The sequence below is a fragment of the Periplaneta americana genome, chromosome 14 (genome assembly GCF_040183065.1).
Source record: "Periplaneta americana isolate PAMFEO1 chromosome 14, P.americana_PAMFEO1_priV1, whole genome shotgun sequence".
Lineage (NCBI taxonomy): Eukaryota > Metazoa > Arthropoda > Insecta > Blattodea > Blattidae > Periplaneta > Periplaneta americana.
The window spans coordinates 115,994,842-116,019,467 of NC_091130.1; the positions used below are offsets into that span (position 1 = coordinate 115,994,842).

Here is a 24,626-nt window from a genome sequence, read left to right on the forward strand (position 1 = left end):
CGTTTAAAAAGATACAACTTACTTACTTACATACAAATGGCTTTTAAGGAACCTGCAGGTTCATTGCCGCCCTCACATAAGCCCGTCATCAGTCCCTATCCTGTGCAAGACTGGTCATGCCAGGGAATCAGTCTCATTCCGAGGCTTATTATATGGATTCGTAACAAGCTGTTTTTTACAGTGACGGGTTGTTAGCCCTTCGCCCAACCCCCAAGCTGGAGGACCATCTCTTATCAGCTGTCCATGACTGCTTATTCAATATATTCACAGCCACTCTCCATATCTGGAGACCGTCTCCTCTATCCGCAATCTGAAGATGCGCCATGTCGTGGTGATAGGAACCCACAATACATGGCATTTAAAATGAAATGATATAAAAAATAAATTGAATAAAAAACTAAATTACATAAAAATAAATAAAATAAGCTATAATAAAACACAAGAATTAATAGGACTTTCAGGTGACAGAACTTCAGGAAGAATATCTGAAGTTGTATTTAATCAATTAGAAGAATTTAACTATAGCAAGAAATTAATTGCACATGCTCTATTATTATTATTATTATTATTATTATCATTATTATTATCATCATTATTAGTTTCTGTCTTGATCATCAGTCGTCAATCTCATATCCTACATACAAAAAATATCACGAGTCGCCATTGGTCAAATCTATATTATTCTATGAAAAATTTGCAAAGAACTGAATTAGAATGTTTCAGTTGTATCTGTATTATGATATGTACAACACTTGTCTTTTGACCAGCCTCATGGTCTAGTGGTCAGAGCTTCTGGCTATAGTTCATGAGGTCCCGGGTTCGATTCCCGGTTAGAGCACAGGAATTTTTCCTTCGTCCATGGTCTGGAATTTAGGTTAAGTCTAGATTTAAGACCTCTCCCAGCACTACATTATCATAATCATCCTATCACATCATCGGGGTAATGTAACTCCGCCTTCCAGGCGCCCCAACCTCAGAAGTGGGTTACAATTAAGCCACAGCCAGGAGAGAAGACCAGAAATGTCGAAAAGACAACCTGGTGGCATTGGATAATAATATAATAATAATATTATTCTATGAAAGTGAAGCACGGACAATAAAGAGCTTACTTAGATCAGAAAAGAATTGAAAGTGCAGAAATTATTTTTTTTTATGGAGAACAAGTGGCAGTAAACTAACAGGCGAACAAAGCTGCGAAAAATACTTAAAGACATTCTGTAAATATAAATATAGGATAGATGGACTAAGCATACATCAATTGGACACAATTACAAGACTACTCGGAAAATTATTATTACTGATGAACTATTAACTTATTTTAATTAAATAAATAACGACATCACTGTGTTAAAATTTTAAATTATGGTATTATTTTACCTGACTCACTAGTTTCAATGTTATTTCCATCATTTTCTGAATCCTTTTATTTAATTTAAATAACTCAATGATTGATCAGTGATTATATAAGTGTTAAAAGAATGTATTCAAGAACGAAGAATTATTATTGGTGCATATTCAAATGTAGAAGAAAAACGGCATGAGGCAGAAAAAAGTCAGCTGGTCTAAATTCTTAATACAATTACATTATTATGTAGCTATTGAGAATTATGATCTAATGAGTGGAGATAAACACTGTCATAATGGAATAGCTCAATGAAGTTTTTACAGAATGGATTCCATAAATCATGAAACAGTAAACACCTTCATCATTCCAAATGTAAGTACTCTAAGGCACACAATACACTGTACCGGTACAGTATGTATCATCAGTAAGAAGGTAGGTAGTAAAAATGGCAGACACAGAAAATTAGTCACTAGACTGATTTCTTTTTTTAGCAAAATGCAATAAAACTTTTCTCTCAGATAATTAAATATCTATATCAAATTCATAATACTGGAAAAGTAATTAACGAAGAAATCTAAAGAAAATGAAAATAAAAATATACGAATACAAATTGGAATAAGTAACAGGTGAAAAGCCCTACCTTGCATTTTCAAATGTTGCAGCTGAGGAATTTCCAATGGCACCAAAACCAACACCAACTGCAAGGCCCTCTGAAAGCAAAATTGAGATCATAACAGTACACACTTACTTACTTACTTACAAATGGCTTTTAAGGAACCCGAAGGTTCATTGCCACCCTCACATAAGCCCGCCATCGGTCCCTATCCTGTGCAAGATTAATCCAGTCTCTATCATCATATCCCACCTCCCTCAAATCCATTTTAATATTATCTTCCCATCTACGTCTCGGCCTCCCTAAAGGTCTTTTTCCCTCCGGTCTCCCAACTAACACTCTATATGCATTTCTGGATTTGCCCATCTCAAACGTCTGGATTTAATGTTCCTAATTATGTCAGGTGAAGAATACAATGCGTGCAGTTCTGCGTTGTGTAACTTTCTCCATTCTCCTGTAACTTCATCCCGCTTAGCCCCAAATAATTTCCTAAGCACCTTATTCTCAAACACCCTTAACCTATGTTCCTCTCTCAGAGTGAGAGTCCAAGAACCGGTAATAACAGTACACACACAAATACAAAATATGACAATCCTCTTTTATCATTATATGTAATTTATATAGTTATTTATTTAGGTACCGTTATTTACAACACAAAATTTCTTTTCAGGCAGTAAAGAACAATGTTGTGCTGTTCTCAGTGGTCGCATCAACATTAATAGCTTTGAAATAAAAACAAAGAAAGCATCTCTATTAAGTAAAATGAAATACTTTTTGCAATATGAAGCGTTAATTTTACACATAAATTCACTTGTATCAATGATTAAGCAGTTTATAGGTTATGTTACCTTCTTAAGAAGAACATTCTCAGCAGAAGTATGAAGTACGCAGAAATATATTATACTGGTATTATGCTACTCAAAAATGTTACGTTATCACAGACACAAAGGAAACAAAAGACAGATCCAAACCCTGCATCAACACATAAACAAAATACACCCAAAGCTATACTATACATTAATAAATTGAAAACAACAAATCCTTGAACTTTCTAGACATCACAATAACAAAAGTTGACAACAAACACATATTCAAAGTCTACAAAAAACCCACAACAAAACACATACACAACACATCCAATCACCCAACACAACAAGCTGCATTCCGAACAATGGTACACAGACTACTCAACATACCAATCAATCAACAAGATTACAAAGAAGAGCTAAACACAATCAAATACATAGCACAAGAAAACGGATACAACCCCAACATAATAGACACCATACTACGAAAGACAAAACCAGTGGCGTATACTGGTTAAAGGGTTTGGGCTACCACTGACCCTATTATTACACAAAATATATCTAACAATTACTTTAATTTTAATTACTATGGTAAAACTAATAATACAAAATTATTACATTACGTTATATTATACACTTTTTCTTTTGTAATTTCCTTGGGCTACCGCCGGTAGCCCGGGTAGTCCGCAAAATACGCCCCTGGACAAAACATAATCACAAAAAACATAAGAATATATCACAAACACAAGAACACAAAAAATACATCACACTAACATACGAAAAAAAAAACACACACAAGATTGCAACCTCATTCAAGAAATTAAATTAAAACATCAATACAGAACAAATAATACTCTACAAAAACATCTCAACACACAAACAACACAAACAAACAAACAAATACAATCACACAGGCGTATACAAACTCAAATGTAACACCTGCAACACCTTCTACATAGGACAGACAGGCAGATCATTTCAAACACGTTACAAAGAACACATCACAGCCATAACAAAATTACAAAACACTTACACATATGCAGAAACATCACAAATGCTAACCACATCTACAGAGACATCAACACGGACATGGAAATTCTACACATTCAACCAAAAACCAGAAACTAAACACACTAGAACAATACGAAATATACAGACACACAAAAACATATCAAAATGAAATTCTCAACACACAACTCAATTTCAGAAAAAAAAACACACACACACGCACGCACGCACGCACGCACACACACACACACACACACACACACACACGCACACACACACTGGAAACAAAACCAAAGGCGCCAAGACCAGCAACAGCCAGTTCTGAAGATGGCCAATAGCAGGCCGAATCATGTTAACAGGTAATAAAATTTAACACGTGAAAGACACATTATACGTTTTCCGAATATAAAAGACCAATGAACCCAGCATATCCATTCATGTTTCCTATGACCTGTTTTGAAAGTAAGTATTTTGTAGTTACTAGGATACATTGCACAGGTCTGCAAAATTAAGGTCATAACAACTTTTCTAAAAACGTATAAATTTTTTAATTTTTGGGGTGCTTAATCCAAAACTGAGTTCAGATTTTCTCAATCATATACTATTTTCCCTCAAGATGCATTGATACTATTAGCAATGTGACTGTTATTGAATTTAACAGGGAAATGTGATGAAATTAAACATGTCCTTGGCAAATTATTACATGTTAAAAGTTGTGGCTGCTGAGGAATTGCTGCATTGTGAAATTTGTGATCCAAGTATGAGTATGCTGCTTTGAAGTTGAGGTTGAGGTTGAGACGATTCCATGTTCTAAAAGATGTTTTTACTTTTGTTTATTACAATATTGTTTGAAGCCTTGCTTACTTTATAATCACGAATCTTTTTTTGTTTCTTTACACTTTCATAGTGATATCACCATACCCATTTTGGGACCTCATTTTCTCAAATCGTTAACATTATCTTGTCGATGGTACCACTGACTTAACATCAAAAAGTATTATGCATGCGGATCCATCCGAGTATGTTAAGATTTTTCGGATTGAAATTTGATTTAACCCAGTGGTAAATATTAGGAATTTTACTGTAGACATTTCACTTCCTATTAAAAATAATACAAAATAATATTCTCATAAATAAAATACTACCATATTCAGCCAAAAAAGTTAATGCAAAACATTATTTTTTTTCATTTTATTTTTATGTTAAAATTAATTAATTGATTGTTCCAAATCTTCAAAAAAATTACAATATAATTGGATAGGAAAAACACGAAACCTTGCTCTTTGCCACCTAACAAGCTGAAAGCTGCTCGAGAAGACTTTCAGATCCTCTACAACATGGGAGTATGCTATCCATCAAAAAGCCCCTGAGCCTCTCCATTTCATATGGTAAAGAAAAAGAACAGATCCTGGCGTTACAGTGTCTGATCAGTACTCTTTCCCTCATATTGCTGACTTTCATAAGGAGACCAGCAATTTAATTGGTAAAAGTGTTAAATCCGGGATGGGGCTATACTGTTCTTATAGTTCCATATCACATCTCCAAACCAGAACTCGTTGAAACTTATTATCTGGGCTGCACAAAAGGCATTCCAAAAACAACGATAACCATGATACTGGTTTGTTCGAGTTCTTGTGGCAAATTTTATGGCATTCCTACAGCGAACATTCCACTGAACAAGTAATTATTGTGTAAAGGTATGAGTATTCAATTACGACAAAATCAGATTAATTAAATAAATAAATATATATATATAAAATACCGTAGTCGTCTTCCTAACAAGTATTAGGCCGAGTAGCCTGTTACAGTCTCAAACTAGAATTTTTAGTCCATCTCTTCTTCGGACGACCTAGAGATCTTTTGCCATGTGGATGGTAATGAAACAGTGCTTTTGGAATTCTGTATCGATCCATTCGTTCGAGATGACGCTTCCACTGAAGTTGATATTTGCTGATGAACTGCATAATGGGTTCTATTTGAAGTTCTTGCATTATGTCCTCATTTTTTTATGATCCCAGCGAGTATATCCAGCTGTTGCTCTCATGAACCTCAACTCACTTGCTGTTATTCTAGTGGCATCTTTATTCTTCAGAGTCCACACTTCACTACCATAGCTTAAAACTGACAGTGCTAAGGTTTTATACAAACCTATTCTTGTGTGTCTTTGTACTAATGAAGGTTTCATGATTTTATTAATGATCCCCATTGTTTTATTATATTTACATATTTTTTCAACAATATCTACTTCATCATAAGGTGATAGTGTATAGCCAAGGTAAGTGAAAGTATTTACTCTTTCTATTATTTTATTATTCAAACAAATTTTACTTGGTACAGGGAATTTCCCACAAAATGGCATGATTTTCGTTTTTTCAATATTAATTTCCATGTATATAATATAAATAAATATATAAAAAAACAAATAAACAGACAAATAAATAAATAATAAAATAAATAAGTAATAAGTAAATAAATACCGTATTTGCTCGCATACTTTGCGCCACAGCGCATTTTACGCACCCTAATTTTTAAAGGATTATTTTGAACTTTAATTTTGCTCCGTGTATTTTTCGCACATATTTTACGTAACATTTTTTTGTGCGAGATCGTGCGTATTTGCTTGTTTTCCGCACAGAACCAATATGCGGTAAGTGTGAAATACCACATTCAGTATTCCCAACGTAACACACACAACAATTTCCCTCTTCTTACCGCTTAAGCGCGACATTCACTTTACTGCTTTAGGCTTTTAACATATTATTTTTAGAGACGTTTAACATAGTAATAATTATAAATTGGAAACTTACCACTGCAATTTCACCTAAATTGCACTGTTAATTATTGTTTTTAAATATTTGCAAAAATTAAGTAAAGTCTACTACTCCACGAAACTTATTGCATTCCTGATACAAGTAACATTAAGAAAGCCGTGAAAAAATCAACAAGATTCCAGATGCCGATGTTATTACTGCAATGTGTTATATAAATAATATTGTTAAAATATTAAAATGAAAAATAAATCATTACTTAACCTTACTGTTTGTTTGAAGTTCGCATTTATAGACTGGGGGAAAAAAAAGGCAGACGTATATTACGGCCTGCTGGAGTATAGTAAACACAGAAAACATTTTATAGCAACAATGTTGAAGAAAGATATTTTGGTTTTCCGAAGTTGCCGTCATTAAACAGAAACCAACATGGAGATTTTATTGCAACTAATTAGAAATTCGTCTTTCAGGTATGTAATAAACGATCTTCGCACAAAATAATGTACAATACACGAGCGGTATGTTTGTTTTCATGTTCTCGGAAATTAAAAAAGCTCAACTACGTTTCGCTTTTTCAATCTTTTCCTCGAACACGAAAACGTCAACATACCGCTCTTGTAACGTATATTACTATTTCAGTGTAGTATGAATTTTCCTTCCCTAAATTCCATTGCCAATAGTTGCATTCCACGGCATTGTTCATTGGCCAGTACCCAACTCAACTACCTGCTTCATAAAGAAACCCTAAATAACGTCACTTCAACACTGATGCTTGTCCTTGTAAATTACTCCTAAGGCTAGGTTTACACATTGCGATTTTGCAGGACCGTTTTTGTGGAATCGTTTTTGCAGGACGATAACAACTAGGGCAGTGACTGTGACAAGTCCGAGAACAATAAATACCATTCGAGGTTCCAATACCAGTAATCCTAGTAATGTTAGTTTTACTGTTTAACAGGTATCGTGCAGTTGTCACCATAACATGAAGAATGCATCGATCAATCACCTATAGGCCTATAAACTCGTACATTGTACTCAATTAAAGACTACCTATTGAGAATGCTACGTCTTCTATGTACTTTGCATTCATTATGATTGTCATATACCCAATTGAATTATTATTTATAATTCAAGATTACAGAACACGATTATTTGGCCAAACACTTGAATAAAATAGGAATTTACACAAATCCAAACTGCCCTCTATGCAACAAAGAAGAAGAAATGACTGAAGATCATCTACAAACCTGTGAAGTTCTACCTGATGGATCCACCACAGAGAAATATTGGAGAGCAAGAACGCTAATGGCTTCGTTCCCAAAGCCCAGCATTAGATAACAACAACAACAGATTACCAGTATTCTTAGGTGACAAAAGTATTGTATTCTTAATTACTATATACTTGAATAAAACTCAGATCAAGAAGTCTAATTTTAAAAATTCGCATTTTTACGCACCCCAATTTTTCAAACAGCCAGAATAGATTAAAAAGAGCGCAAATTACGTGAGCAAATACGGAAGTAAGTAACAAGTAATAAGTTGTTGTTGTTTTCTAATGCCAGGCATTTGACAATAAAGTCATTTGACCTCTTGCACTCCAATATTTTTCAAAGATATTATCATGGTCAGCTACTGAAGCACAGATTTTGAGGTATTCCGAATCCATTTATTGGTTTGAGTTGCACAATGGGCAGTTAGGGGACTGATATATTCCAATTCTATGCAGGTGTTTGGCCAAACAATCATGGCCTGTTGCCAATCTAAATGCAGCTACAGACGATTTTCGTGGTAAATCGGGAATTAACAGAGGATTTTGATGCAGTCCATTTTTTCCCTTGGGATTGTGTTATCAAATTTTGTTTGTTGAAGTCTAAGTATGTAGATTTAATAAATCTCTTCACACAGTAATACGTAGATTTAGTAACAGGTCTGTAAGTAGCAGTGCTGCCCTTCTTTGCTAAAGCATCCGCATTCTCGTTTCCCAGGATTCCACAATGGGATTGTATTCATTGGAATACAATTCTTTTATTGAGTGATATTAATTGAGAGAGCATTTTAGTTATTTCTGCTGTTTGAAATGAAGGTGTGTGTTTAGAGACTATTGATAGAATAGCTGCTTTGGAGTCTGACAATATAACTGCATTCTTAAATTTATTGACGTGGCATAGAAGATTCCTGAGACTTTCACTTATTGCAATGATTTCACCATCAAAACTTGTTGTTCCATACCCAAGAGATCTATAAAGTGAGAAGAGACAGCACGTAACACCTGCATCTGCACCTTGTTCTCTGGAGATCAAGGATCCATCGGTGTATAAATGAAGCCAGTTTTGTGAAGGGTACCTAATATTAATTGTCTCTAAAGACAATTGTTTCAGTAACAAGTAATAAGTAAATAAATAATACATAAATGAAGACATAAATAATTAATATGCAAATAAATACACAAATAAATAAATATATAAATCAATAGATAAATAAAAATAAACAAAAAACAAGTTTCAGTTATGTGCTCAGAAAGTTTATACACTTGATTAGGGATCACCTACCATTACACAATATTCACTGTGCTACACCAAAGGTCTCAGAACATGATAATGAAATCAGATGTCAGAGTCAAGAGACTGTCCAAAGACTTTCACAGTAGTAAATACATCCCTGCACACCCTAGAAAATCACTGCCTTACTCTAAATCCCATACCCTGGATGTACTGTACATATTCTCTGTACTATAGTCTGTATCAAGATGACATACACAGATTACTTGAAGATTTTCTTTTGGTTCTTCTTGATATTTGATACAAAAGCATGAGGGTAATCTAGTACCAACCAGCCTATCTGTTATCACTCAGTATTCACCACAAAAAAAATAAATGAATGGTTGTATTTCAAAAATAAATATTTCATCTCTAGTTTCAGGCAAGTTAACACTTCCAGTGTACTTACCTGGAATATTATGTACAGTAATAGCAACGATTAGTAAAACTATTCTTTTCCATTGACTGTTTTTATGGTGACATTCAGCTGGTTCTTGTACTTCATTTACTGAATTAAAACGTTCTGGATTCACTGAACTTGCAACTGTTCTTCTCCTTGAAAGAGGATTTGAATTTCCTTCACTAAATCCTGTAAATAACAAACATATAACTGAAGTAAAAATATAACTAAAAATGTATCTTAATAGTCAAAACATAATTTGATACAGATTTAAAGTAGGCCTACTGAATTCTTCGTTATTCTTAAAAAAAAAATTGGGGAAGCCATATCTGTACCGCGACCAGCCTAATGATCTAGTGGTCAGAGCTTCTGGTTATAGTTCATGAGGTCCCGGGTTCGATTCCCGGTTAGAGCACAGGAATTTTTCCTTAAAGGGGATTCCTGTGTTCGTCCATGGTCTGGAATTTATGTTCAAGACCTCTCCTAGCACCACATAATCATAATCATAATCATAACATCATCAGGGCAGCGTAACTCCACCTTCCAGGCGCCCCAAACTCAGAAGTGGATTACAACTAAGCTAATGCCAGAAGAGACCAGAAATGTCGAAAAAGACAACTTGGTGGCAATGATAAAAAAAAAATCTATACTATATCTACCCTCTTCCTGTTAAACTTGGTTTAAACTATGTGGATTACATTTATTTCCGTATTACTTTCAGAATGACATTTCTAAAGTTCTACAGGTACAGACCCAGAAACAAAATTTGGGCCAACTGAATTTTCCAAGTTCCATGCGCATGCTCAGTGCTTACTTGTTTCTGGGTCTGTACAAAAATGACGACGACGAAAATTAATCTTATCAAAAAATGGCATTTCTTTCAGACTAACAGTGGGAGAAATAGGAGCTCATGGTTGTCGTATAGTATTCAACACTTCGGAAAATGATATTTTTATATCCTTCCTTAACTTCATTATCTTAATGTGAAACTTTTATCACATTAAAAGGAGGCATTGGTGTAACTCAGTGTAGAGTCTAATTGTACAAGTAGTATATTTACTGGTTTTCAATCAAGAAAAATAATCGTGAATAATAATATAAAACATAAACTGATTAAATTTAATTTTAAATTTATTTCATTCTCAATCATATTAAAAAAAAAACAAAATCCTTAAAAAAAATCTTGATCTAATTGCAAGAGCAGAAACGTTTCACGATCTTATGAATCCTCTGTCAGTTTTTGTTATTTTTTTAATTATTTGTTATGATATTTAATTTGTAAAGTAACAGGTCTATCAGACCCTTGCTTTTTCAATAGACCAAAGCCATGGATAAATATAGCTTTTACAAAATGTATGTATGGTTAGTAAACAGTACTAGTTGTTATTTCCGCTAACAGATGGCATCACTGTCAACGATATCAACATGGCGACGAAAAGAACAATATTTATTTTGCAGTATTTGATTTTACTGTTGAGTAGGATAAATAAACTATTTTCGCATAGTAATTGTTCATACGAAATAATTAAATTTAAGTAATACTTATAATAACTGTAAGCTAATACAGATAACTCATATGAAACTATTTCTATTGTGTTCAATTTGTTTGTATCGTAAGTAAACATAAACATAACCTCAATGATGACATGCATCTTATTGCACTGATTCTTGAAATAAACTTGCCTTCAATTGTTGTCGTTTCCATTTGTTGAAAACGATCTGTATCGTTAAATATTGGATTTCTGTCAACCTTTTCTTTACGAGAAATGCCAGATGACAATGCTGCAAAAAAGAACATTACATCAGCTTTCGTCAGAAATTTGTATTATATACGAGATATAGTAATAGAGTGATATTCTACTGTTATAACAAAATACATAAATCACCTAAGACCAGATTTGGTGAGTGTACACCAAGGGATGAGATGAAGAAATCAGTTCCATAAACAAAGAGTGCTCCGATTAAAAAGCCAAGAGCAACTGGAGCAAAGGCATATTCTCCGTTTTGTCCATACAATTTTGAATCTTCAGCCATTTCTATTGCAGGAGCTAGAAGAGACCAATATGATGCAGCTATCATCACTCCTCCAGCAAAACCAAGACTTGTATCGAGAAGTTTACGCTGAAAAAAAAATGTTGCACATGTTATTTTATTACATTACACTGTGCTCTACTGTTGTAAGAGTATGCTTTTGAATGAGGTTTAAAAATATGATGCTTGAGCAATTTACATGGAAATATGGATTAACTGAATATAATAAAATATGATAGGTGCTGTCAAGTTGAATGAGATAATAATTAATTTAGATTGAAATAGCAGCAATTGGCGAAATCAAAAGTACTAAAGATAATGTAAGAACTCTTTGCTGACAAGTTTAAATATTTCTTATTAAACTTCCGGTGATAACAAAGTTTAAAATTATAATGAGTTATGCAACTCTTTATTGTAAAGTCACTATAGATAAGTCTGGATTTTAATTATAATTTATGTTGTTACTACTTGTTCAAAATATTTTATTTATTGCTGTCTTGAGCAGCAAGACTGCTGCAGTAAACATAAGAGAAATAAAAATACACATGTGTACTGGAGATAAGAATTACATATAGTAAGGATTATGAATGCTATGACATCACGTAATTTCTTTTCTTGGAAGTTCCGAGGGTTGCGTCACAGTTCATAAAAGAAGGAAGTTGCTTTGTGCTTTTCAAAAGCGCTGTGAAATATTTTTGTCTTTCATATTGCATAATTGACTGAAAACAACTGATAGCAGTGATAAGTATCAATCTACTATTTTAAAAGAGTGTTCTTACCTGTGTTCCTCTTATTATTACAACCAAACTAGCTCCTGCTGCTGTCAGACCCCATGTAAAAAGTGTTCCTAAAAGGGCTTGAGTTATAGCACCACAATTCTTTATCATTTTGAATATAAAGGAAGATTTCTTTAAGAAGTGTCATTCGAATTTGAAACTAAAAGACGTGTCTCGTTACACCCACTCCAGGTGAATCCAAGGAGACTGCACTTTTGAAGTGTCTCTCGTGAAAAGTTATTCGATTACAATATGAAAGGAGTTGTTCTGTACCACAGTCTGTGTCTGTACCACGTAATGAATTTCCACTTTGAGGGAAATAACTTCATAAAGGACTACAAATGGCTATCAACATTCCTTCATTTATATACTGTACATAAATAGTTTACAGTACTGAATCGGAAGATGGATGTTTACGCAGTTCACTCTCGGATAGCAAAAACCTATAATCATGCATTCTCTTTTTTATAGCGTTATTTTATCGGCAATGCAATATAAAATTTAGAACATAGAATGAATCACAGAGGGTTCCAAAAAAGTGATATTATAATACAATGCACTCCTTACAAAACGATTTTCAGTGTATTTGTTTTAGTGATACTTATCTTTTGTCCTCTTAAAAATATAAAATTTACCGCAGGTAAATACCGTTATCCGTTGGTAACCCTGTGCTGCGCATTTGTAAACGTAAAGTAGTGCTATTTGGTTTCGTTACTTTTGTTGTTTTTCCGATTTATCCGTTTTGGTGTAAGCACGCGTAGGCAATATACTTGTATTAATCTAAAATTAGTTTTAAATTCGTTATTTGTTGAGTCATCATTGCTCCTCAGTGAAGCGATTTTAGTCGCAGAGAGGTGGCCGAAATTAATAAAAACTTAAATTAGTATTGCGCTATGGTAAGTACATGGTTGATATTGAATTATAAACACGTGGTGAGGTTATGCCTTTAACCTTAACCTATAAAAGCATTATGTACAATAATATGTAACGAGTATAAACCACAATTTCTTGATGTAAAATCTCTTACAGACGGAAGAAGTAAATCCTAAGGCATATCCTTTGGCTGATGCCACACTCACAACTAAGATATTGAATCTTATCCAACAGGCGTTGAACTATAAACAGCTACGGAAAGGTGCAAACGAAGGTATTTAACATTAAAATAGTGTTGGTGTAAACGTTAAGGTAAATATTCAGCACATCACCGCCACTTCATAGCAATGTCATATTGTATTTTCCCTGGACCAGAAATACAATATTATTGGCGGTAATGTACACTCTTCGAATAAACTTCAGAATACAGTTATCTTTCTTCCTCCAAAATTCCAACCTTGTGCACACAAAATAAATTACTGGTGCTGAAAAGTGTCTTTTCTTAAACGTGATGGTGTGCATTCGATAAACACAAATCTGCTCTGCATTTGGTGTTAGATTTGAACATGCATAGTAGTACTTCAGAAACAATGTCAATGGTCAGAACTCTTATCTATTGAACATGCTGCCAGAACTTCTTGATGGTGTGTGATGGAGGACTATGTTTCGTTCAAATATATTACATGCCTCTTATTTTCACCTTGTTATTTGCCTCTAAGTTCTTATAGTTTCTTTCCATTAAAATTTTTGGTATCAGTTCAAATCGACTACATTACCGATTTTTTCAAAACATTCTATTTCGAAGGAGTTTTTGAAAAGCACTTAGCATTTTTTTTCGGAAACAACTACTAGGCCTGCACCACTTATTTTTTTTCTTCACAACACTATAAAAACCAGTATATATTCGTATTAAGATACGTGTGGTGATATCTCTCCAACATTACATACACGTGTATATGTGTGTGTGTGTGTGTGTGTGCAAGTGGAGGAAAGTAAATTATTACAACAAATATACCTGTCTATTATATTTTGTAATTGATTAATGATATCTGCAATTCAGGAAGTGAACCTAATTATTTTGTAGCGAAAAACTGACATGTAATACAGTATGAATGTTCTCGATAATTAATGGTTATTTATTTTGCAGCAACAAAAACACTCAATCGAGGTTTGTCGGAGTTCATTGTAATGGCTGCTGATGCAGAGCCTCTTGAAATTCTATTACATTTACCACTACTCTGTGAAGATAAAAATGTACCCTATGTATTTGTACGATCGAAACAAGGTGAGCAGAAAATTATTTGATAACAAAATGGTTATGAATAAGGTATTCATGGTTTATATTGGTTATTATATTATTTCCTTCATTGGTTTCATTACCATCAGCTAACTAACCATTGATCTGTGCTTAGTGGGAAACAATTCTCCATATATTTTGTGTGAAATTGAAATATGTTGAGAAAAGAATTCAAATTTGCATTATGGAACTAATGAAGTGACCACTAATGGATGCTGATTTCTTTCAGAAAATATATATTTGATTATGTATGCTAATTTGTGATTGTGATAATGGGGAATTTGGTAGAAACGCCAATTTCTGCAATAAGTAAACAAATAATTTTTCTAAATATACTGAGTTCAATAAATAAATTGTCATCGAACAAGGAAATAAAATATAGCGAAAACTGCCAGTAAATTGCAATACAAGAATTAATTATTTGTACAGTAGATGCTCGGAAAGATTTTCGGAATGTTTCTCAAAACCTCCATTATCCTGTAAATTACCTCACATAAGCATTGAAAACCTCCCACTTGAAAGGCAGAATATTTTTGATTACTAGAAAACCCTCAGCTTAAATAAGGGTTCAACCACTGGTGCATGGACAGGGGACGAGGGGTTGTAATGAGTTTTATAGTTAAATCGACCATATCCATAATGATCGATTCTTTTCCAAGAAAGGCTATATAATTGATCCTACCATAAGGATTGAAACGGGGAGTAGCCAGCCGGAGGATGTCAATAAAGAAAAGATCAACATTTATCTGCCAACAGTTGATTACTTCAAGGCAAAATACCAGCTTGAAGACATTGAGGTGATTGGTCTTCTTATTGGAGCTCGTGGTGTGATTCCCAAGTTCTTTGAAAGCTTCAGGAAGACTTTTGAACTACCACAGACACTTACTACTGACATCATAACTTCAATTTTGAAACGCTCTTGCCAGATTCTGAGTAATCATATTCACTCTGTTTAATTTTTTTTATTCACTTTATATTCATATATGTTTATTTTAATTTTCTTTCTACAAAATTTATGTAAACATTTAATATTGTAAAATTCATGTAGGAGAGTATACTGAGTCCTTCTGGGCTACCTCCAATGGGAGGCAGTTATTATATTATATTATCCAAGGTATTTGTTTATGTAACCAGGTAGCTAGATTTATATGTTGAATAAAGCCAACTTTGGTTCTATAAATTGCAACATTATTACAATTTATTCAACATATAAAAATCAAATATTTTACTGATTAAATTCTATTAAGATATGTACTTCAACGAATTTAATAAGTAAAAGGAGAAGAAGAAAGAACATGGAGAAATTTTTGCGTCCAGAACGCCTAGATTTGGACCCTGCATCGCAATCATCATCTCAGGAATGGGAGTACTGGAAGACTACTTTTACTAATTTCTTGGCAGCCAATGCAGAACAACTTTCAGAAGAGCTGAAACTTCAGCTGTTAATAAATCACATATCTGCTAAAGTTTATTCATTTATAAGAGATTGTAACAGCTATACGGCAGCTATAGTTTACCTTGAATCTGTGTTTGTAAAACCCACAAATGAAATTTTTGCAAGACACCGTCTAGCTACAAGACAACAACTGCAACACGAAACTGTAGATGAATATCTGCAAGCACTTAAAGTATTGGGGAAGGACTGCAAGTTTAAAGCAGTTTCAGCAGAAGAAAACTCAAATGAATGCATCCGCGATGCTTTTATTACTGGACTATTATCATGTCTGATTAGACGTCTTTTAGAAAATATTACATTAAAATTAGATGAAGCATTTTCCCAAGCACGTGCCTTGGAGATGGCTTTCAGACAATCAGAAGAATATGGTATAATAATGTGTCATCAGTCAGTGCAGCATTAGGTAATGTGCAAGAGATAAGTAAGAAGTCTAATGAATCACATCATCCTGATAGTGTACTAGGCATTGCACAAAAACAATTTAACAAGTACGATGAAAGAGTAATGGAACGGAGAAAAATTCTCTCCGGCGCCAGGATTTGAACCCGGGTTTTCAGCTCTACGTGCTGATGCTTTATCCACTAAGCCACACCGGATACAACTCCGACGCCGGTTAGAATCGTCTCAGATTAAGCTCCAACTCTTGGGTTCCCTCTAGTGGCCGCCCTCTGCACTACGTCATAGATATCTATGAACGCAGGACCGAAGTCCACACATGTGCTGAGGTGCACTCGATATGAGTGACTAGTTGGCCGGGATCCGACGGAATAAGCACCGTCTTAAATCACGAAGTGATTTGCGCATATCATATATATTATTTTAATGTACCGAAGTACATATGATATTTCCATGCAGATATTCTGCGTCATCATACGATGAAAGAGTAATGGAACGGAGAAAAATTCTCTCCGGCGCCGGGATTTGAACCCGGGTTTTCAGCTCTACGTGCTGATGCTTTATCCACTAAGCCACACCGGATACAACTCCGACGCCAGTTAGAATCGTCTCAGATTAAGCTCCAACTCTTGGGTTCCCTCTAGTGGCCGCCCTCTGCACTACGTCATAGATGTCTATGAACGCAGGACCAAAGTCCACACATGTGCTGAGGTGCACTCGATATGAGTGACTAGTTGGCCGGGATCCGACGGAATAAGCGTCATCGTATGATGACGCAGAATATCTGCATGGAAATGTCATATGTACTTCGGTACATTAAAATAATATATATGATATGCGCAAATCACTTCGTGATTTAAGACGGCGCTTATTCCGTCGGATCCCGGCCAACTAGTCACTCATATCGGGTGCACCTCAGCACATGTGTGGACTTCGGTCCTGCGTTTATAGACATCTATGACGTAGTGCAGAGGGCGGCCACTAGAGGGAAACCAAGAGTTGGAGCTTAATCTGAGACGATTCTAACCGGCGTCGGAGTTGTGGCTTAGTGGATAAAGCATCAGCACGTAGAGCTGAAAACCCGGGTTCAAATCCCGGCGCCGGAGAGAATTTTTCTCCGTTCCATTACTCTTTCATCGTATGATGATGCAGAATATCTGCATGGAAATATCATATGTACTTCGGTACATTAAAATTATATATATATATATATATATATATATATATAATTTAACAAGTGTTTCTTCTGTGGTTTCAATTGTCATATGAGAAGTAATTGTCCCGCTTTAAATGCTATTTGTAATACTTGCAAGAAGAAAGGACACTTTGCTAAGGTATGTCAATCTAAAAGGAAAGTTTATGATGCTGTAACAGCTGCAACAGATGGAAACAATAAACTTTCAGATGCTTGCATTAGTTCGAGTCGTACTCTCTGTGGGGCTTCAACTACTTTTTTAAACAAATCTATCTTACTAGTTAAAATTAATGGAGTGCAAGCTAAAGCTCTCATTGATACAGGAAGTACCACCAGCTTCATTAACAGTTCCTTAGTAAACAGGCATAATTTTGAAACGACACCTGCTAATGTGCAGATTGCAATGGCATCATCAGTACTCATTTCTCATGTGAGAGGTAGCTGTAATGCTACTATAGAACTTGATGATCACATTTATCGAGATGTCGTGCTATTAATTATGGATGACTTGTGTGCTGATATAGTACTTGGGCATGATATACTCAAACTTCATTCTTCTATTGAAATTGTTTTTGGGGGACCTCGTGAACCCCTTTATGTTTGTGGGCTTGCTACTGCTTCCATATCACCTGTGTCATTATTTTCTAACCTCACTCAGGATTGTCATCCTATTGCTATAAAGTCTCGTAAACATTCACGAGAAGACAACAAATTCATAGAATCTGAAATCGCCGAACTTTTAAGTGAAGGCATAATTGAAAACAGTACATCACCGTGGAGGGCACAAGTTCTTGTTACTTCGAGTACTAATCATAGGAAGCGAATGGTTGTTGAATATTCACAAACCATAAATAAATTTACACTACTTGATGCGTACCCTCTTCCTAGTATTGAAAGCATTGTTTCAGAAGTAGCTAAATATCAATATTTTAGTACTGTCGATTTAAAGAGTGCATATCATCAGATATCCATTGTTGAACATGAGCGATCTTATACAGCTTTTGAAGCCTGTGGACAACTTTATCAATTTCTGCGAATTCCATTTGGTGTTATGAATGGAGTGGCAAGTTTCCAGAGGGTGATTAATTCAATTATCAGTAATGAAAAACTAAATGGAGTATATGCTTACTTAGACGATATTACTGTGTGTGGTACTAGTCAACTAGATCATGATAAAAACTTGAGAAAGTTTCTTGAAGCTGTAAAGAAATATGGCCTTACTCTCAATGAAAGCAAATGTAAATTCTCTACTAAATCCATTAACCTCCTAGGTTATGAAATTATAAACAACACTATTAAACCTGATCCTGATCGTATTCGTCCTTTACTGGATCTTCCTATTCCTAAAGATCAACAGTCACTAAAAAGGGCAATTGGGATGTTTTCACACTATGCTAAATGGGTACGAAATTTTTCTGATAAAATAAGACCCTTAATACAATGCAGAGAATTTCCTATTCCTATTCATGTTTGTACTGCCTTCAAGGAAATAAAATCTGATATTGCCAAGTCAGTTGTAGTCTCTGTAGGAGGAGTTCCATTCTTGGTTGAGACTGATGCTTCTGATTTTGCTATAGCTGCAACTTTGTCCCAGTCTGGAAGGCCAGTAGCGTTCTTTTCTAGAACCCTTTCTGAAAGTGAACATCGCCATTCTGCTGTAGAGAAAGAGGTTTACGCTATTGTTGAATCACTGCGAAAATGGAAGCATTATCTTATAGGACGCCCATTTTCGCTGTTAACCGATCAAAAGTCAGTATCTTTCATGCTTAATTGTACTAAACATGGAAAAATAAAAAATGAGAAGATTGAACGCTGGAGATTAGAATTATCATGTTACAAATTTGATATTGTCTGTCATCCTGGAAAGGATAACACAGTAGCTGATACATTATCCAGAGTCTGCTCATCCTCATCTGCTAGAATTCCTACTCTTTATCAGCTTCACCAGTCTCTCTGCCATCCTGGTGTAGTGCGAATGGCACATTTTATTCGTTGTGGTAACTTCCCGTATTACTTAGAAGATGTCAAGAAGATGACTGCATCATGTCCAGTATGTGCAGAAATTAAGCCTCATTTCTACAAAGGAGAAGATCGACTAATTAAAGCAAGATCACCTTTTGAGTGTCTGAATATAGATTTTAAAGGGCCAATACCTTCAAAAACTAGCAATGTATACTTGCTCACAATTGTCCACGAGTATTCCAGATTCCCATTTGCATTCCCTTGCAGTGATGTTTCAACTTCGACGCTCATACACAGATTATCAACTTTATTATTGATTTTTGGGAGTCCGTCATTTATCCATTCTGATTGAGGCTCTGCTTTTATGTCGCAGCAACTTAAACAGTATCTTTGTTCACAAGGAATAGCAACTAGCCGCACTACAGCATATAATCCCCAAGGGAACGGACAAATTGAGAGATATAACGGAATAATTTGGAAGACTATACAACTGACTTTAAAATCTCGAGGTCTTCTAGTTATACAATGGGAGACTGTTCTTCAGGAATCCTTAAATGCTATTCGATCTCTGTTATGTACAGCAACTAACACAACACCACATGAACGTATGTTCTCACACTCCAGACGCTCTGCAAATGGATCTATGCTACCGACATGGTTGACAACACCGGGAACTGTATTCATGAGAAGAAACGTTCGTGCAAGCAAGTTCGATACATTAGTTGAAGTTCAGTTGTTAGAGGCAAACCCTACCTATTCTTATGTCCGAACATCTAATGGAAGAGAGATGACTATCGAATTGACAACTTGCTCCGAAAGAACAGATGTCTGTTTTTGAGGAGAGGGATGAAATTCAAATGGAAAACTTCGAAAATGATGACAACCAGAATACAGCTATTTCTAAATCTTCACAAAGCCCGAGAATAACAGAAAGGAGTGATTCCAATTTGAATGAGTCTTATGGAAGAAATGGCGAGACTAAGTCAAACGAGAACAATATACCAGTATCTCTTTCTGGCAGAGTAGTGAAACCCCCAAGTTACTTACTGGACTATATTCAATACTGATCTGGGGGAGAAAGTAATGAGTTTTATAGTTAAATCGACCATATCCATAATGATCGATTCTTCCGTTTTGTTTTGTTTATGTATCCAAGGTATTTGTTTATGTATCCAAGGTATTTGTTTATGTATCCAAGGTATTTGTTTATGTAACCAGGTAGCTAGATTTATATGTTGAATAAAGCCAACTTTGGTTCTATAAATTGCAACTTTATTACAAGGGGTGTGTGTGCATGCGCCGTTAAAATGCAATCTGTTATTCACAAATGTGCTATGTTTGTTATGTGACAGTATTTAATGTGTTGAAACTTGACTCAAAGTTACATTTCTGCGCACTTTCTTGTTTGTTACACAGCACTAGGTCGCGCTTGTGGAGTTTCTCGCCAGGTTGTGGCCTGTTCTGTAACTGTAAATGAAGGTTCACAGCTGAAACAACAGATAAGTTCAATTCAGCAGGAAATCGAGAGATTGTTGGTGTGAGTGAAGAATGAAGTTTAGTGACTATCCTTTCTTTATACGAAAGTGTACATAAAATAACAAAATTTACATGTAATTTTCATTCCATATGTTTTGTAAGGCCTTAACTCTGTTCTGGTTTTTGAACTCTTTTTAATAAAATTAATATTACCGTATATATTGTCCTCACAGTATTATGACTGACAGGTCTGTGCAATGAGAGCATTAGCTCTAAAAATCTGTTCTGAGGAAAATGAGGTTGGACTTTCAAAAGAGCAAATATAATAATGCACTGAAAACCATTTTGTGAATTAGAATATTTAAAATTACAGTCAAAGATTTTTTCCTCTATTTGAAATAGCTCTCAGATTGCAGACATTTAATCTAACTAATGCTGTTTTTGCACAGAGCAATTACGGTTTTAACCTTTAAACCCCACAATCTGTATCTCTTTTACATATGATTTTGTTACAAAGACCAATTTTAAATCTTGTTCAAAAGAGGAAAAGCGCTATCTAAAATCTGTGGTTCCAAGGCAAAGAACATGTCACTTTTTAGCGAAAATGAGATTTTGCGATATGTTCTGCACTCTGATGGTATCTTTATTGTGGCAAAAGATGACATGCATATTTCTACAGTATTATTTTTCTAACTCATTATGAAACATGATTTCATATAGTTGTTCAAACTTTAAATTCTCGTTCCTGAAAAACAACAAAAAATGATGTATCACATTTTGCCTTGAAACCACTGATATTGTACGTCCGCTCAAATGAGAGCCATTTGGAATGTGCAATTGGACACACTTACCGCAGGGAGCAGGTAGAAACGCAACTCTGAGCAGGTTCCATGTAAACAACGCTGCATTGCCATCTCTCTCTTCATGTGCGTCTTGTAAATACAGAACTAACATACGAACACCACCTATTCAGAGTCCATTGAGTCACTATTTAAATCAATTATACAAGATTCCAAGCTAGCTTCTAAGGAGCGATAATCACTTTCTTTTGTCTTTACATGTTCGACCTACTTTACCCAATGCTTTTTATTATTAATGTCATCCATCACATTTATTATTAAATCACGTACTTCTTGAACAGATTTATTTTCCAATGCATTTTCTGACCAGACATTTCTCTTCAGTTCCGACCAAACTAATTCTATGGCATTGAGACAACAATGGTAGGAGGGGCAGTCATAGTATTATCGCCGCGCCTCATGCTTAACATGTCGGCATCCTACAATAACGTGTGGTGTGCTTTTAAAGCATAATTTTGCCGACCAATTGTTGCTTTGTAGGTTTCACTCTAAGCAGCACGCCTACTTCCTCGATAAGAATAAGCACTAGTTTGTTATATTGTTAAATGGCTATTATTATAATTATTATTTCATATACGAGTACGTTGACATTCTTAACTCTTAATAATAATTTTTAATCACATACCTTAATATTCGTCCTCAGCACAAGACATTGCAACCTCGGTTTTAGTCCACGTGGATTAGACAAGTAGGTGTCATTTAATAATGAAAGCAGCTTATTGGTTGCAATATTGAAATTGAGGCGAGTGATTGGAGCGGCAACATAAGAAATTGAAAACAATATAATTAAATTTCAAAGACTTTCTGAATGTTATGCACAAGGCCGCTCAAAGACCTGCCAAATGTTAACCATGAGAGCGCGGCGATAATACAACATGGCTGTATTTTGATGATAGTTCAATTACATCTTTTTTCTATGATGGCTACGTTTTATCCCTTGTAGCAAATGTAACTTTGTTGTTGGGGCTGGCATGGGCAGAGGGATGTTATTCTCACGTATAAATGTTTTAAGGACATCTATTGTTGATCTAGTGGTAGGTACAGGATTCAAAAGGTAGTGAAAATCTGGTTTCACAAACCAGCTATAACGACTGGGGAGATCAATGTGCTAACCGCACGATACCTCCATTCTGGTTGGATGATCGTCCACCTCTGCTTCGGCATGTGCACGTGAGGCCAGTCTTGGCCCTTCAGGGCTGTAGCGTGATGGATTTTTACCTTGATTTCATGTCATTTTCTGCTTTCAAGATAAAAGTTTAACTTGACAAACATTCACGCCTGGTCTTTCTTCCCCAATGTTAGACTGGAATTGGGCAGTACTTGTCGCGACCGGTATTTTTATTTCTCCCCTCTGTGAAACTTAAACAAAAAGCTGTTAATCAGTTCTCACCGCCCCCCCCCCCACGGACTAGTACTACATGTTACTCTCAGTAGGGTGAGGGATCCTGTCACCTGCCTTGACCGCCATATAGCAGCAGAGCACAAACAGGTAAGAGACTTCACATAAAGTGGAGGGGGGGGTTTCTTTCTCTTCATTGATTGTTACAGTATGATTATTTAATCCTGACAGCTCAGCGATGCAAAAGAGCGGAAGTAATAGAGTAGTGGGGAGAGTTCCAGAGTAGAGATAAGGGCTAGCGGTCAGTAAAGGAATACAGTACAGCTTAACTGTACTGGAAACACAATGCTATACCGCATGCGTGACATCCTATCACTTTGACTGCAGGCGACAGACTAACCTGAGCACCCCTTGGCATAACTTAATGGACTCGCCTGACCCAGGCGTACATGGCTGGCGACTGTCAGGACTAAATAATCGTACTGTACATATTTATTTATTTACTTAACCAATCGGCTGCCATTATAGATGTAGACTTCCTTGACTTAATTCCTCTTGTTTCTGCTGAAACATAGGGCATCCGTGGAACATTTCCAATGTTCTCTCCATCCTACTAACACTTTAACTTCTAACCATGACTTCTCATTCCTGCAACTTCACCCTGCACTGTCCTCCATGTCTTTCTTGGGCAGCCTATCTTTCGAGTTCCTTGGGGATTCTAGTCCAATGCACTCTTCTCAATGAATCCATATTATAGGTATAGGCTTTCAAAAAAAAAAAAAAACTTTGTTTTGTAGTGTCCACATTTCACCAGATGATCCGAACAAGGAATGCAAGGTTTTCCCCCTACTCTCACAACCAAATATTGAGACAGAACCGGGTTTGTGTCCTCTAAACCTTCGCTATCAACTACAGTGAAAACATTGTCCCTCAGTAAAACATTAACTTTGTATCTGGATTATTAATTCATACAGGCTACATATTATACATTTAATATCTATAATTAAGTTAATTACGGAAAGCAATTATTCAGTGGCAGTGTTATACTACACCAGTCAGTGTAAATGAAATTAGTATTAAATTACAAAAAATAAATAAATACCTGCGTATTTAGCAGCCCTTTCTGTAGCATTCATCAAAGGACAATAATCTCTTCTGCCTTGCTTCTTCATCACACATCTTTATTACATTCGCTATACTTTGTCATGCTTCACTATGTATAGTTTTTCCATTTTTACGCTTTGTAAACATTATGATAACTGATATGTGACACTATTGAAATCAAACAGAACTTTACTTCGCTTTAAAACTACTTAACTAAATATTTCACTGACTAAACAATTTCGTAACTCATTGTCTAACTAAATTGTCAGCCACACCAATGTATTTGCAGGGGAATTGCTGATATTTACGGTTATCATGCACTTAGCTGTGCGAGGAGCAAGGGTCGCATTCCCAGACATACATCACTCAATGATATCATTAAAA

General features: G+C 35.3%; 2 protein-coding genes across 4 annotated transcripts in view; one reads left to right on the forward strand and one right to left on the reverse strand.

Moving 5' to 3' along the window:
• Zip48C (Zinc/iron regulated transporter-related protein 48C) overlaps nucleotides 1–13,175 on the reverse strand; it is a 403,382-nt gene extending 390,207 nt beyond the window's left edge. For all 3 annotated transcript variants that reach the window (XM_069845972.1, XM_069845971.1, XM_069845973.1), the window contains exons 1-5: nucleotides 12,288–13,175; nucleotides 11,364–11,598; nucleotides 11,161–11,259; nucleotides 9,487–9,666; nucleotides 1,986–2,055 (exon numbers count right to left, since the gene is read on the reverse strand). In XM_069845972.1, the coding sequence (XP_069702073.1) occupies nucleotides 1,986–2,055; nucleotides 9,487–9,666; nucleotides 11,161–11,259; nucleotides 11,364–11,598; nucleotides 12,288–12,395 (692 nt within the window). In that variant the 5' untranslated portion in view covers nucleotides 12,396–13,175. The remainder of the gene's footprint in view (nucleotides 1–1,985; nucleotides 2,056–9,486; nucleotides 9,667–11,160; nucleotides 11,260–11,363; nucleotides 11,599–12,287) is intronic.
• On the forward strand, nucleotides 13,042–21,156 carry hoip (NHP2-like protein 1 hoip). Its single transcript, XM_069845974.1, has 4 exons — nucleotides 13,042–13,180; nucleotides 13,314–13,431; nucleotides 14,305–14,442; nucleotides 20,880–21,156. The coding sequence occupies exons 1-4, from the start codon at nucleotides 13,178–13,180 to the stop codon at nucleotides 21,002–21,004; spliced, it is 384 nt and encodes a 127-aa protein (XP_069702075.1). The 5' UTR covers nucleotides 13,042–13,177; the 3' UTR covers nucleotides 21,005–21,156.
• The last annotated feature ends 3,470 nt before the right edge of the window (nucleotides 21,157–24,626 follow it).

Coding starts and splice junctions, on each gene's coding strand:
- hoip (XM_069845974.1), top strand. Junction 13,432..14,304: donor ACGGAAAGGTGCAAACGAAG/GTATTTAACATT, acceptor TTTATTTTGCAG/CAACAAAAACACTCAATCGA. Junction 14,443..20,879: donor ATTTGTACGATCGAAACAAG/GTGAGCAGAAAA, acceptor TTTGTTACACAG/CACTAGGTCGCGCTTGTGGA.